This window comes from Salvelinus fontinalis, unplaced genomic scaffold (genome assembly GCF_029448725.1).
Source record: "Salvelinus fontinalis isolate EN_2023a unplaced genomic scaffold, ASM2944872v1 scaffold_0383, whole genome shotgun sequence".
Lineage (NCBI taxonomy): Eukaryota > Metazoa > Chordata > Actinopteri > Salmoniformes > Salmonidae > Salvelinus > Salvelinus fontinalis.
This window is the reverse complement of record NW_026600592.1, coordinates 145,911-162,224: the sequence shown is the minus strand read 5'-3', so window position 1 is coordinate 162,224 and position 16,314 is coordinate 145,911. Positions and strand designations below refer to the sequence as shown.

The window sequence follows — 16,314 nt, the reverse complement described above, 5'->3', positions numbered from 1 at the left end:
ACAGAGTGAAGAGACTATAGATGACTGTTGTCAAGCTGGACAGAGTGAAGAGACTATAGATGACTGTTATCAAGCTGGACAGAGAGAAGAGACTAGCTGGACAGAGTGTAGAGACTATAGATGACTGTTATCAAGCTGGACAGAGAGAAGAGACTATAGATGACTGTTATTAAGCTGGACAGAGTGTATAGACTATAGATGACTGTTATCAAACTGGACAGAGAGAAGAGACTATAGCTGACTGTTATCAAGTTGGACAGAGTGAAGAGACTATAGATGACTGTTATCAAGCTGGACAGATTGAAGAGACTATAGATGACTGTTATCAAGCTGGACAGAGTGTAGAGACTATAGATGACTGTTATCAAGCTGGACAGAGTGTAGAGACTATAGATTACTGTTATCAAGCTGGACAGAGTGAGGAGACTATAGATGACTGTTATCAAGCTGGACAGATTGAAGAGACTATAGATGACTGTTATCAAGCTGGACAGAGTGTAGAGACTATAGATGACTGTTATCAAGCTGGACAGAGTGTAGAGACTATAGATGCCTGTTGTCAAGCTGGACAGAGTGAAGAGACTATAGATGACTGTTATCAAGCTGGACAGAGTGAAGAGACTATAGATGACTGTTATCAAGCTGGACAGATTGAAGAGACTATAGATGACTGTTATCAAGCTGGACAGAGTGTAGAGACTATAGATGACTGTTATCAAGCTGGACAGAGTGTAGAGACTATAGATGCCTGTTGTCAAGCTGGACAGAGTGAAGAGACTATAGATGACTGTTATCAAGCTGGACAGAGTGAAGAGACTATAGATGACTGTTATCAAGCTGGACAGAGTGAGGATACTATAGATTACTGTTATCAAGCTGGACAGAGTGAAGAGACTATAGATGACTGTTATCAAGCTGGACAGAGAGAAGAGACTATAGATGACTGTTATCAAGCTGGACAGAGAGAAGAGACTATAGATGACTGTTATCAAGCTGGACAGAGTGAAGAGACTATAGATGACTGTTATCAAGCTGGACAGAGAGAAGAGACTATAGATGACTGTTATCAAGCTGGACAGATTGAAGAGACTATAGATGACTGTTATCAAGGCTGAGGCCTGAGGACAGGAGCTGAGGCCCGAGGACAGGAGCTGAGGCCCGAGGACAGGGGCTGAGGCCCGAGGACAGGGGCTGAGGCCCGAGGACAGGGGCTGAGGCCCGAGGACAGGGGCCGAGGCCCGAGGACAGGAGCTGAGGCCCGAGGACAGGAGCTGAGGCCTGAGGATGGAGGCTGAGGCCTGAGGATGGAGGCTGAGGCTGAGGATAGAAGCTGAGGCCTGAGGACAGGGTTTGGGGCTGGCAGACTCTCTGCAACTCTTGGCCTCTCCTCTAGTTCTCCAGAGGGAGACATTCCTCCCTCCCTCCCTCCCTCTTTTTCTCTATTCTCCCCTCTCTTAACCCTCTCTTCTCTCTCTCCTCGTCTGGCTGAGGGACGTATCATAGCGGAGGCTGTACTCTGGTTTACTACTACCTGTGTTTGTGTGTGTGTGTGTGTGTGTGTGGGGGGGGGGGGGGGGGGGGGGTGCATATGCATACAGAGCAAGGTTGGGATGGTAAGTGTTTGGAAGAGTGACTGTGTGAGCTCAGACATACACAACCCCAAGAGAACTCTAAACAAGAAGATCTCACTCACTGGGACGATCTCCACCCTGCTCTCACGCACTGGGACGATCTCCACCCTGCTCTCACTCACTGGGACGATCTCCACCCTGCTCTCACTCACTGGGACGATCTCCACCCTGCTCTCACTCACTGGGACGATCTCCACCCTGCTCTCACGCACTGGGACAATCTCCACCCTGCTCTCACTCACTGGGACGATCTCCACCCTGCTCTCACTCACGGTGACGATCTCCACCCTGCTCTCACGCACTGGGACGATCTCCACCCTGCTCTCACTCACGGTGACGATCTCCACCCTGCTCTCACGCACTGGGACGATCTCCACCCTGCTCTCACTCACTGGGACGATCTCCACCCTGCTCTCACTCACGGTGACGATCTCCACCCTGCTCTCACGCACTGGGACGATCTCCACCCTGCTCTCACTCACGGTGACGATCTCCACCCTGCTCTCACGCACTGGGACGATCTCCACCCTGCTCTCACGCACTGGGACGATCTCCACCCTGCTCTCACGCACTGGGACGATCTCCACCCTGCTCTCACTCACGGTGACGATATCCACCCTGCTCTCACGCACTGGGACGGACTGTGTATTCTGTTCATTTGTATGAGTGTGGGTGTATGCGTGTGGGTGTATGAGTGTGGGTGAGTATGTGGGGATGTGTGAGCGTATGTGTTTGTTTTTGGTTTTACTAACCTTATGGGGACCAGAAGTCCTAAGGTAAGGGTTAGAATTATGGTTAGGGTTAGAATTAGGGATAGGGTTAGGGGTTAGGTTTAGGGTTAGGGTTAGAATTAGGGATAGGGTTAGGTTTAGGGTTAGAGTTTGGGGTTAGGGTTAGGTTAAGTGTTAGGGCTAGTAAAAATAGGGTTTTGAATGGGAATACATTGTTTGGTTCCTACAAGGATAGTAAAGTAAACATGTGTGTGTGTGTGTGTGTGTGTGTGTGTGTGTGTGTGTGTGTGTGTGTGTGTGTGTGTGTGTGTGTGTGTGTGTGTGTGTGTGTGTGTGTGTGTGTGTGTGTGTGAGTGTGTGTGTGTATACTGTGTTGCTAACAGTGTGTTCTGTGTGTGTAGATGTGGATGAGTGCCAGGCCATCCCAGGTCTGTGTCAGGGTGGGAACTGTATCAACACTGTTGGATCCTTCCAGTGTAAATGTCCTGCTGGACACAAGTTCAATGAGATCACACAGAAATGTGAAGGTAAGACTGTCTCACACACACACACGCACACACACACACACACACACACACACACACACACACACACACACACACACACACACACACACACACACACACACACACACACACACACACACACACACACACACACACACACGCACACGCACGCACACACACACACACACACACACACACACACACACACACACACACACACACACACACACACACCCACACACACAAGTCAGACTCAGACTCAGACTTACATGTATATCAGAACATTTAAAGGTCATTTAAAGGTCATATTTTGTCTGAAGCAAATATTCAGTATTCAGTGTAAGGAGTCAACTTTACTCAGTATAAGGAATATGTTTATTGAGCATACAGTTAGTGTTCACTCTGAACGTCCTCGGGGCTACTGTGTCACATACACTAGGTACAATGTACTTCTTTCGTTTCTCCCTGTCACCCAGACTCTGGGATTTCAAATAACTTTATTAGTTTGACATGTCCTAATTGTATCCAGTAAAGGCCAGAGCTGAAAGGCGTTTGCGATGAGTTGTGGTTGTTGCAGCGTCAGTCAGGATGTTAGAATGATCAGTGTAGGGAAACAGACCACACACACATCCCCTACATCACTACCTCCATACACTACTCTGACATTATCCCTCATTAAATCAAACCTGCTCTCTACTTTCTCTAAGCCACTTCATTTGATTGAATTGAATCAGAGCAGACTTCATCTGGTTTAATGTACATTTAATGGAGGAGATTGAAGTCCAGATGTAACTCTCTTCATGTCAGTGTGAGGACCGACCCTTGGTGAGGGCTGAACACAGACACATTCATCTATGACCGCCCTAGCAGAGGGGTACAGAATGCAGACCTTGTTCAAATCCATTTCCTCCTGAGGTGCTGACCTGTTGCACCCTCGACAACCACTGGGATTATTATTATTTGACCCTGCTGGTCACCAAGGAACATTTGAACATCTTGGCCATGTTCTGTTATAATCTCCACCCGGCACAGCCAGAAGAGGACTGGCCACCCCTCATAGCCTGGTTACTCTCTAGGTTCCTCTCTAGGTTTTGGCCTTTCTAGGGAGTTTTTCCTAGCCACCGTGCTTCTACACCTGCATTGCTTGCTGTTTGGGGTTTTAGGCTGGGTTTCTGTACAGCACTGTGACATCAGCTGATGGTGAAAGGGCTTTAGAAATACATTTGATTTGATTTGAAATACTATTTGAAATCATTTAGCGTTGGTTGAGCGTTTGTTTTAGCCTTGTCTGGAGTTCCAGGTGGGTGGGGTTTGGGACTTTCCTATTTGCTCCGTTGCTAAATCAAGCACATATACAGTATTTGAAATATTTTCAGTACTATTTGAACCCCGGTGTGAGAGCATGGCCGTCCCTCTGTTTCAGTACTATTTGAACCCAGGTGTGAGAGCATGGCCGTCCCTCTGTTTCAGTACTATTTGAACCCAGGTGTGAGAGCATGGCCGTCCCTCTGTTTCAGTACTATTTGAACCCCGGTGTGAGAGCATGGCCGTCCCTCTGTTTCAGTACTATTTGAACCCAGATGTGAGAGCATGGCCGTCCCTCTGTTTCAGTACTATTTGAACCCCGGTGTGAGAGCATGGCCGTCCCTCTGTTTCAGTACTATTTGAACCCAGGTGTGAGAGCATGGCCGTCCCTCTGTTTCAGTACTATTTGAACCCAGGTGTGAGAGCATGGCCCTCTGTTTCAGTACTATTTGAACCCAGGTGTGAGAGCATGGCCGTCCCTCTGTTTCAGTACTATTTGAACCCCGGTGTGAGAGCATGGCCGTCCCTCTGTTTCAGTACTATTTGAACCCCGGTGTGAGAGCATGGCCGTCCCTCTGTTTCAGTACTATTTGAACCCAGATGTGAGAGCATGGCCGTCCCTCTGTTTCAGTACTATTTGAACCCCGGTGTGAGAGCATGGCCGTCCCTCTGTTTCAGTACTATTTGAACTCCGGTGTGAGAGCATGGCCGTCCCTCTGTTTCAGTACTATTTGAACTCAGGTGTGAGAGCATGGCTGTCTCTCTGTTTCAGTACTATTTGAACCCCGGTGTGAGAGCATGGCCGTCCCTCTGTTTCAGTACTATTTGAACCCCGGTGTGAGAGCATGGCCGTCCCTCTGTTTCAGTACTATTTGAACCCCGGTGTGAGAGCATGGCCGTCCCTCTGTTTCAGTACTATTTGAACCCCGGTGTGAGAGCATGGCCGTCCCTCTGTTTCAGTACTATTTGAACCCCGGTGTGAGAGCATGGCCCTCTGTTTCAGTACTATTTGAACCCAGGTGTGAGAGCATGGCCGTCCCTCTGTTTCAGTACTATTTGAACCCAGGTGTGAGAGCATGGCCGTCCCTCTGTTTCAGTACTATTTGAACCCAGGTGTGAGAGCATGGCCGTCCCTCTGTTTCAGTACTATTTGAACCCAGGTGTGAGAGCATGGCCGTCCCTCTGTTTCAGTACTATTTGAACCCCGGTGTGAGAGCATGGCCGTCCCTCTGTTTCAGTACTATTTGAACCCCGGTGTGAGAGCATGGCCGTCCCTCTGTTTCAGTACTATTTGAACTCAGGTGTGAGAGCATGGCCGTCCCTCTGTTTCAGTACTATTTAAACCCCGGTGTGAGAGCATGGCTGTCTCTCTGTTTCAGTACTATTTGAACCCCGGTGTGAGAGCATGGCCGTCCCTCTGTTTCAGTACTATTTGAACCCCGGTGTGAGAGCATGGCCGTCCCTCTGTTTCAGTACTATTTGAACCCCGGTGTGAGAGCATGGCCGTCCCTCTGTTTCAGTACTATTTGAACCCCGGTGTGAGAGCATGGCCGTCCCTCTGTTTCAGTACTATTTGAACCCCGGTGTGAGAGCATGGCCGTCCCTCTGTTTCAGTACTATTTGAACCCCGGTGTGAGAGCATGGCCGTCCCTCTGTTTCAGTACTATTTGAACCCCGGTGTGAGAGCATGGCCGTCCCTCTGTTTCAGTACTATTTGAACCCCGGTGTGAGAGCATGGCCGTCCCTCTGTTTCAGTACTATTTGAACCCCGGTGTGAGAGCATGGCCGTCCCTCTGTTTCAGTACTATTTGAACCCAGGTGTGAGAGCATGGCCGTCCCTCTGTTTCAGTACTATTTGAACCCCGGTGTGAGAGCATGGCCGTCCCTCTGTGGAACACCAGAAGACAGAGGTTATATTATGACTGTCCTGTTAAAGAACCAGACTCTTCAGAATAAAAACCTGCTCTGAGCACTTCCTTCAGACTTACATGAATAAAGCCTTATTCTAGCAGAAAAAAGAACTGTGAATAATATTGGCAAATTAACGAAGAAGACAGAGAAGTCGTAACAGGCCTGATTCAGACAAGCAGCCAGAGCAGGGTTGGTTTGCAGTGTTCTGCAGGGTTTGTGGTGCTAATTTGCAGGGTAAAAGTATGCACGGTTTTATGCCCAGAAATAATGGCAGGAAAACTGGCCTGTGTCAAAACCGTTTCAGATATATTTCTGAACTGCCATGGATGTGAAATACAGTCAGTGGTTAGCTGTCTGACAAACACTCCAATAGAAATATCCTGTGACACAGTTCTTCACATTGTCATGGCTAACGTGTTGAAGCCACGCTCTTAAACACTGCAGTCCAGTCGACTTTGGTCTTGTCACAGTTGATTATCACCACAGTTGTTGTCTGTATGTCTACATGCTGTGAAACACATTGCAATTTGGCAATAATAACGATTTATGCCTCTCTTCTCCCCACCTCTACTCTCCCCTCCTCTCCTCACCTCTCCTCTCCTCTCCTCTCCTCTCCTCTCCTCTCCTCTCCTCTCCTCGCCTCTCCTCTCCTCGCCTCTCCTCTCCTCTCCTCTCCTCTCCTCTCTCCAGATCTAGATGAGTGTTCTAGCATCCCAGGTCTGTGTAGTGGAGGAGAGTGTTCCAACACGGTGGGCAGCTACTTCTGCAGGTGTTCTCAGGGCTACTACACTCCAGTGGATGGCTCCAGGTGTATAGGTAAGACTCCTCCTCCATACTGTACCAGCAGCCTGGCTTTAATCTGCTCTCTACCTGGAACTCTACCAGCTGTTCTTTACTCTGCTCTCTACCTGGAACTCTACCAGCTGTTCTTTACTCTGCTCTCTACCTGGAACTCTACCAGCTGTTCTTTAATCTGCTCTCTACCTGGAACTCTACCTGCTGTTCTTTACTCTGCTCTCGACCTGGAACTCTACCAGCTGTTCTTTACTCTGCTCTCTACATGGAACTCTACCAGCTGTTCTTTACTCTGCTCTCTACCTGGAACTCTACCAGCTGTTCTTTAATCTGCTCTCTACCTGGAACTCTACCAGCTGTTCTTTACTCTGCTCTCTACCTGGAACTCTACCAGCTGTTCTTTACTCTGCTCTCTACCTGGAACTCTACCAGCTGTTCTTTACTCTGCTCTCTACCTGGAACTCTACCAGCTGTTCTTTAATCTGCTCTCTACCTGGAACTCTACCAGCTGTTCTTTACTCTGCTCTCTACCTTGAACTCTACCAGCTGTTCTTTACTCTGCTCTCTACCTGGAACTCTACCAGCTGTTCTTTACTCTGCTCTCTACCTGGAACTCTACCAGCTGTTCTTTACTCTGATTTCTACCTTGCACTCTACCAGCTGTTCTTTACTCTGCTCTCTACCTTGAACTCTACCAGCTGTTCTTTAATCTGCTCTCTACCTGGAACTCTACCAGCTGTTCTTTACTCTGCTCTCTACCTTGAACTCTACCAGCTGTTCTTTACTCTGCTCTCTACCTGGAACTCTACCAGCTGTTCTTTACTCTGCTCTCTACCTGGAACTCTACCAGCTGTTCTTTACTCTGCTCTCTACCTGGAACTCTACCAGCTGTTCTTTACTCTGCTCTCTACCTGGAACTCTACCAGCTGTTCTTTACTCTGCTCTCTACCTGGAACTCTACCAGCTGTTCTTTACTCTGCTCTCTACCTGGAACTCTACCAGCTGTTCTTTACTCTGCTCTCTACCTGGAACTCTACCTGCTGTTCTTTACTCTGCTCTCTACCTGGAACTCTACCAGCTGTTCTTTACTCTGCTATCTACATGGAACTCTACCAGCTGTTCTTTACTCTGCTCTATACCTGGAACTCCACCAGCTGTTCTTTACTCTGCTCTCTACCTGGAACTCTACCAGCTGTTCTTTACTCTGCTCTCTACCTGGAACTCTACCTGCTGTTCTTTACTCTGCTCTCTACCTGGAACTCTACCAGCTGTTCTTTACTCTGCTCTCTACATGGAACTCCACCAGCTGTTCTTTACTCTGCTCTCTACATGGAACTCTACCAGCTGTTCTTTACTCTGCTCTCTACCTGGAACTCTACCAGCTGTTCTTTAATCTGCTCTCTACCTGGAACTCTACCAGCTGTTCTCTACTCTGCTCTCTACCTGGAACTCTACCAGCTGTTCTTTACTCTGCTCTCTACCTGGAACTCTACCAGCTGTTCTTTACTCTGCTCTCTACCTGGAACTCTACCAGCTGTTCTCTACTCTGCTCTCTACCTGGAACTCTACCAGCTGTTCTTTACTCTGCTCTCTACCTGGAACTCTACCAGCTGTTCTTTACTCTGCTCTCTACCTGGAACTCTACCTGCTGTTCTTTACTCTGCTCTCTACCTGGAACTCTACCAGCTGTTCTTTACTCTGCTCTCTACCTGGAACTCTACCAGCTGTTCTTTACTCTGCTCTCTACCTGGAACTCTACCAGCTGTTCTTTACTCTGCTCTCTACCTGGAACTCTACCAGCTGTTCTTTACTCTGCTCTCTACCTGGAACTCTACCAGCTGTTCTTTACTCTGCTCTCTACCTGGAACTCTACCAGCTGTTCTTTACTCTGCTCTCTACATGGAACTCAACCAGCTGTTCTTTACTCTGCTCTCTACCTGGAACTCTACCAGCTGTTCTTTAATCTGATTTCTACCTGGAACTCTACCAGCTGTTCTTTAATCTGATTTCTACCTGGAACTCTACCAACTGTTCTTTAATCTGATTTCTACCTGGAACTCTACCAGCTGTTCTTTACTCTGCTCTCTACCTGGAACTCTACCAGCTGTTCTTTACTCTGCTCTCTACCTGGAACTCTACCAGCTGTTCTTTACTCTGCTCTCTACATGGAACTCTACCAGCTGTTCTTTACTCTGCTCTCTACCTGGAACTCTACCAGCTGTTCTTTACTCTGCTCTCTACCTGGAACTCTACCAGCTGTTCTTTACTCTGCTCTCTACCTGGAACTCTACCAGCTGTTCTTTAATCTGCTCTCTACCTGGAACTCTACCTGCTGTTCTTTACTCTGCTCTCGACCTGGAACTCTACCAGCTGTTCTTTACTCTGCTCTCTACATGGAACTCTACCAGCTGTTCTTTACTCTGCTCTCTACCTGGAACTCTACCAGCTGTTCTTTAATCTGCTCTCTACCTGGAACTCTACCAGCTGTTCTTTACTCTGCTCTCTACCTGGAACTCTACCAGCTGTTCTTTACTCTGCTCTCTACCTGGAACTCTACCAGCTGTTCTTTACTCTGCTCTCTACCTGGAACTCTACCAGCTGTTCTTTAATCTGCTCTCTACCTGGAACTCTACCAGCTGTTCTTTACTCTGCTCTCTACCTTGAACTCTACCAGCTGTTCTTTACTCTGCTCTCTACCTGGAACTCTACCAGCTGTTCTTTACTCTGCTCTCTACCTGGAACTCTACCAGCTGTTCTTTACTCTGATTTCTACCTTGCACTCTACCAGCTGTTCTTTACTCTGCTCTCTACCTTGAACTCTACCAGATGTTCTTTAATCTGCTCTCTACCTGGAACTCTACCAGCTGTTCTTTACTCTGCTCTCTACCTTGAACTCTACCAGCTGTTCTTTACTCTGCTCTCTACCTGGAACTCTACCAGCTGTTCTTTACTCTGCTCTCTACCTGGAACTCTACCAGCTGTTCTTTACTCTGCTCTCTACCTGGAACTCTACCAGCTGTTCTTTACTCTGCTCTCTACCTGGAACTCTACCAGCTGTTCTTTACTCTGCTCTCTACCTGGAACTCTACCAGCTGTTCTTTACTCTGCTCTCTACCTGGAACTCTACCAGCTGTTCTTTACTCTGCTCTCTACCTGGAACTCTACCTGCTGTTCTTTACTCTGCTCTCTACCTGGAACTCTACCAGCTGTTCTTTACTCTGCTCTCTACATGGAACTCTACCAGCTGTTCTTTACTCTGCTCTATACCTGGAACTCCACCAGCTGTTCTTTACTCTGCTCTCTACCTGGAACTCTACCAGCTGTTCTTTACTCTGCTCTCTACCTGGAACTCTACCTGCTGTTCTTTACTCTGCTCTCTACCTGGAACTCTACCAGCTGTTCTTTACTCTGCTCTCTACATGGAACTCCACCAGCTGTTCTTTACTCTGCTCTCTACATGGAACTCTACCAGCTGTTCTTTACTCTGCTCTCTACCTGGAACTCTACCAGCTGTTCTTTAATCTGCTCTCTACCTGGAACTCTACCAGCTGTTCTCTACTCTGCTCTCTACCTGGAACTCTACCAGCTGTTCTTTACTCTGCTCTCTACCTGGAACTCTACCAGCTGTTCTTTACTCTGCTCTCTACCTGGAACTCTACCAGCTGTTCTCTACTCTGCTCTCTACCTGGAACTCTACCAGCTGTTCTTTACTCTGCTCTCTACCTGGAACTCTACCAGCTGTTCTTTACTCTGCTCTCTACCTGGAACTCTACCTGCTGTTCTTTACTCTGCTCTCTACCTGGAACTCTACCAGCTGTTCTTTACTCTGCTCTCTACCTGGAACTCTACCAGCTGTTCTTTACTCTGCTCTCTACCTGGAACTCTACCAGCTGTTCTTTACTCTGCTCTCTACCTGGAACTCTACCAGCTGTTCTTTACTCTGCTCTCTACCTGGAACTCTACCAGCTGTTCTTTACTCTGCTCTCTACCTGGAACTCTACCAGCTGTTCTTTACTCTGCTCTCTACATGGAACTCAACCAGCTGTTCTTTACTCTGCTCTCTACCTGGAACTCTACCAGCTGTTCTTTAATCTGATTTCTACCTGGAACTCTACCAGCTGTTCTTTAATCTGATTTCTACCTGGAACTCTACCAACTGTTCTTTAATCTGATTTCTACCTGGAACTCTACCAGCTGTTCTTTACTCTGCTCTCTACCTGGAACTCTACCAGCTGTTCTTTACTCTGCTCTCTACCTGGAACTCTACCAGCTGTTCTTTACTCTGCTCTCTACATGGAACTCTACCAGCTGTTCTTTACTCTGCTCTCTACCTGGAACTCTACCAGCTGTTCTTTAATCTGATTTCTACCTGGAACTCTACCAGCTGTTCTTTACTCTGATTTCTACCTTGCACTCTACCAGCTGTTCTTTACTCTGCTCTCTACCTTGAACTCTACCAGCTGTTCTTTAATCTGCTCTCTACCTGGAACTCTACCAGCTGTTCTTTACTCTGCTCTCTACCTTGAACTCTACCAGCTGTTCTTTACTCTGCTCTCTACCTGGAACTCTACCAGCTGTTCTTTACTCTGCTCTCTACCTGGAACTCTACCAGCTGTTCTTTACTCTGCTCTCTACCTGGAACTCTACCAGCTGTTCTTTACTCTGCTCTCTACCTGGAACTCTACCAGCTGTTCTTTACTCTGCTCTCTACCTGGAACTCTACCAGCTGTTCTTTACTCTGCTCTCTACCTGGAACTCTACCTGCTGTTCTTTACTCTGCTCTCTACCTGGAACTCTACCAGCTGTTCTTTACTCTGCTCTCTACATGGAACTCTACCAGCTGTTCTTTACTCTGCTCTATACCTGGAACTCCACCAGCTGTTCTTTACTCTGCTCTCTACCTGGAACTCTACCAGCTGTTCTTTACTCTGCTCTCTACCTGGAACTCTACCTGCTGTTCTTTACTCTGCTCTCTACCTGGAACTCTACCAGCTGTTCTTTACTCTGCTCTCTACATGGAACTCCACCAGCTGTTCTTTACTCTGCTCTCTACATGGAACTCTACCAGCTGTTCTTTACTCTGCTCTCTACCTGGAACTCTACCAGCTGTTCTTTAATCTGCTCTCTACCTGGAACTCTACCAGCTGTTCTCTACTCTGCTCTCTACCTGGAACTCTACCAGCTGTTCTTTACTCTGCTCTCTACCTGGAACTCTACCAGCTGTTCTTTACTCTGCTCTCTACCTGGAACTCTACCAGCTGTTCTCTACTCTGCTCTCTACCTGGAACTCTACCAGCTGTTCTTTACTCTGCTCTCTACCTGGAACTCTACCAGCTGTTCTTTACTCTGCTCTCTACCTGGAACTCTACCTGCTGTTCTTTACTCTGCTCTCTACCTGGAACTCTACCAGCTGTTCTTTACTCTGCTCTCTACCTGGAACTCTACCAGCTGTTCTTTACTCTGCTCTCTACCTGGAACTCTACCAGCTGTTCTTTACTCTGCTCTCTACCTGGAACTCTACCAGCTGTTCTTTACTCTGCTCTCTACCTGGAACTCTACCAGCTGTTCTTTACTCTGCTCTCTACCTGGAACTCTACCAGCTGTTCTTTACTCTGCTCTCTACATGGAACTCAACCAGCTGTTCTTTACTCTGCTCTCTACCTGGAACTCTACCAGCTGTTCTTTAATCTGATTTCTACCTGGAACTCTACCAGCTGTTCTTTAATCTGATTTCTACCTGGAACTCTACCAACTGTTCTTTAATCTGATTTCTACCTGGAACTCTACCAGCTGTTCTTTACTCTGCTCTCTACCTGGAACTCTACCAGCTGTTCTTTACTCTGCTCTCTACCTGGAACTCTACCAGCTGTTCTTTACTCTGCTCTCTACATGGAACTCTACCAGCTGTTCTTTACTCTGCTCTCTACCTGGAACTCTACCAGCTGTTCTTTACTCTGCTCTCTACCTGGAACTCTACCAGCTGTTCTTTACTCTGCTCTCTACCTGGAACTCTACCAGCTGTTCTTTACTCTGCTCTCTACCTGGAACTCTACCAGCTGTTCTTTACTCTGCTCTCTACCTGGAACTCTACCAGCTGTTCTTTACTCTGCTCTCTTACTGGAACTCTACCAGCTGTTCTTTACTCTGCTCTCTACCTGGAACTCTACCAGCTGTTCTTTAATCTGCTCTCTACCTGGAACTCTACCAGCTGTTCTTTACTCTGCTCTCTACCTGGAACTCTACCAGCTGTTCTTTACTCTGCTCTCTACCTGGAACTCTACCAGCTGTTCTTTAATCTGCTCTCTACCTGGAACTCTACCAGCTGTTCTTTACTCTGCTCTCTACCTGGAACTCTACCAGCTGTTCTTTAATCTGCTCTCTACCTGGAACTCTACCAGCTGTTCTTTACTCTGCTCTCTACCTGGAACTCTACCAGCTGTTCTTTAATCTGCTCTCTACCTGGAACTCTACCAGCTGTTCTTTACTCTGCTCTCTACCTGGAACTCTACCAGCTGTTCTTTAATCTGCTCTCTACCTGGAACTCTACCAGCTGTTCTTTACTCTGCTCTCTACCTGGAACTCTACCAGCTGTTCTTTAATCTGCTCTCTACCTGGAACTCTACCAGCTGTTCTTTAATCTGCTCTCTACATGGAACTCTACCAGCTGTTCTTTACTCTGCTCTCTACCTGGAACTCTACCAGCTGTTCTTTAATCTGCTCTCTACCTGGAACTCTACCAGCTGTTCTTTACTCTGCTCTCTACCTGGAACTCTACCAGCTGTTCTTTACTCTGCTCTCTACCTGGAACTCTACCAGCTGTTCTTTACTCTGCTCTCTACCTGGAACTCTACCAGCTGTTCTTTAATCTGATTTCTACCTGGAACTCTACCAGCTGTTCTTTAATCTGCTCTCTACCTGGAACTCTACCAGCTGTTCTTTAATCTGCTCTCTACATGGAACTCTACCAGCTGTTCTTTAATCTGCTCTCTACCTGGAACTCTACCAGCTGTTCTTTACTCTGCTCTCTACCTGGAACTCTACCAGCTGTTCTTTACTCTGCTCTCTACCTGGAACTCTACCAGCTGTTCTTTACTCTGCTCTCTACCTGGAACTCTACCAGCTGTTCTTTACTCTGCTCTCTACCTTGAACTCTACCAGCTGTTCTTTACTCTGCTCTCTACCTGGAACTCTACCAGCTGTTCTTTAATCTGATTTCTACCTGGAACTCTATCAGCTGTTCTTTACTCTGCTCTCTACCTGGAACTCTACCAGCTGTTCTTTACTCTGCTCTCTACCTGGAACTCTACCAGCTGTTCTTTACTCTGCTCTCTACCTGGAACTCTACCAGCTGTTCTTTAATCTGCTCTCTACCTGGAACTCTACCAGCTGTTCTTTAATCTGCTCTCTACCTGGAACTCTACCAGCTGTTCTTTAATCTGCTCTCTACCTGGAACTCTACCAGCTGTTCTTTACTCTGCTCTCTACCTGGAACTCTACCAGCTGTTCTTTACTCTGCTCTCTACCTGGAACTCTACCAGCTGTTCTTTACTCTGCTCTCTACCTGGAACTCTACCAGCTGTTCTTTACTCTGCTCTCTACCTGGAACTCTACCAGCTGTTCTTTAATCTGCTCTCTACCTGGAACTCTACCAGCTGTTCTTTACTCTGCTCTCTACCTGGAACTCTACCAGCTGTTCTTTACTCTGCTCTCTACCTGGAACTCTACCAGCTGTTCTTTAATCTGCTCTCTACCTGGAACTCTACCAGCTGTTCTTTACTCTGCTCTCTACCTGGAACTCTACCAGCTGTTCTTTAATCTGCTCTCTACCTGGAACTCTACCAGCTGTTCTTTACTCTGCTCTCTACCTGGAACTCTACCAGCTGTTCTTTAATCTGCTCTCTACCTGGAACTCTACCAGCTGTTCTTTACTCTGCTCTCTACCTGGAACTCTACCAGCTGTTCTTTAATCTGCTCTCTACCTGGAACTCTACCAGCTGTTCTTTAATCTGCTCTCTACATGGAACTCTACCAGCTGTTCTTTACTCTGCTCTCTACCTGGAACTCTACCAGCTGTTCTTTAATCTGCTCTCTACCTGGAACTCTACCAGCTGTTCTTTACTCTGCTCTCTACCTGGAACTCTACCAGCTGTTCTTTACTCTGCTCTCTACCTGGAACTCTACCAGCTGTTCTTTACTCTGCTCTCTACCTGGAACTCTACCAGCTGTTCTTTAATCTGATTTCTACCTGGAACTCTACCAGCTGTTCTTTAATCTGCTCTCTACCTGGAACTCTACCAGCTGTTCTTTAATCTGCTCTCTACATGGAACTCTACCAGCTGTTCTTTAATCTGCTCTCTACCTGGAACTCTACCAGCTGTTCTTTACTCTGCTCTCTACCTGGAACTCTACCAGCTGTTCTTTACTCTGCTCTCTACCTGGAACTCTACCAGCTGTTCTTTACTCTGCTCTCTACCTGGAACTCTACCAGCTGTTCTTTAATCTGCTCTCTACCTGGAACTCTACCAGCTGTTCTTTACTCTGCTCTCTACCTGGAACTCTACCAGCTGTTCTTTAATCTGCTCTCTACCTGGAACTCTACCAGCTGTTCTTTAATCTGCTCTCTACATGGAACTCTACCAGCTGTTCTTTACTCTGCTCTCTACCTGGAACTCTACCAGCTGTTCTTTAATCTGCTCTCTACCTGGAACTCTACCAGCTGTTCTTTACTCTGCTCTCTACCTGGAACTCTACCAGCTGTTCTTTACTCTGCTCTCTACCTGTAACTCTACCAGCTGTTCTTTACTCTGCTCTCTACCTGGAACTCTACCAGCTGTTCTTTAATCTGATTTCTACCTGGAACTCTACCAGCTGTTCTTTAATCTGCTCTCTACCTGGAACTCTACCAGCTGTTCTTTAATCTGCTCTCTACATGGAACTCTACCAGCTGTTCTTTACTCTGCTCTCTACCTTGAACTCTACCAGCTGTTCTTTACTCTGCTCTCTACCTGGAACTCTACCAGCTGTTCTTTAATCTGATTTCTACCTGGAACTCTATCAGCTGTTCTTTACTCTGCTCTCTACCTGTAACTCTACCAGCTGTTCTTTACTCTGCTCTCTACCTGGAACTCTACCAGCTGTTCTTTACTCTGCTCTCTACCTGGAACTCTACCAGCTGTTCTTTAATCTGCTCTCTACCTGGAACTCTACCAGCTGTTCTTTAATCTGCTCTCTACCTGGAACTCTACCAGCTGTTCTTTAATCTGCTCTCTACCTGGAACTCTACCAGCTGTTCTTTACTCTGCTCTCTACCTGGAACTCTACCAGCTGTTCTTTACTCTGCTCTCTACCTGGAACTCTACCAGCTGTTCTTTACTCTGCTCTCTACCTGGAACTCTACCAGCTGTTCTTTACTCTGCTCTCTACCTGGAACTCTAC

At 47.2% G+C, this 16,314-nt stretch overlaps 1 protein-coding gene across 1 annotated transcript in view; it reads left to right on the top strand.

Annotated features, from left to right (window-relative positions):
* Positions 1-16,314, top strand: part of LOC129845847 (fibrillin-1-like) — a gene marked incomplete at its 5' end in the record, with an annotated part of 175,540 nt that overhangs the window by 21,056 nt on the left and 138,170 nt on the right. Inside the window, 2 exon segments of the mRNA XM_055913771.1 lie at positions 2,764-2,889; positions 6,775-6,900. Of these exon segments, the coding sequence (XP_055769746.1) occupies positions 2,764-2,889; positions 6,775-6,900 (252 nt within the window).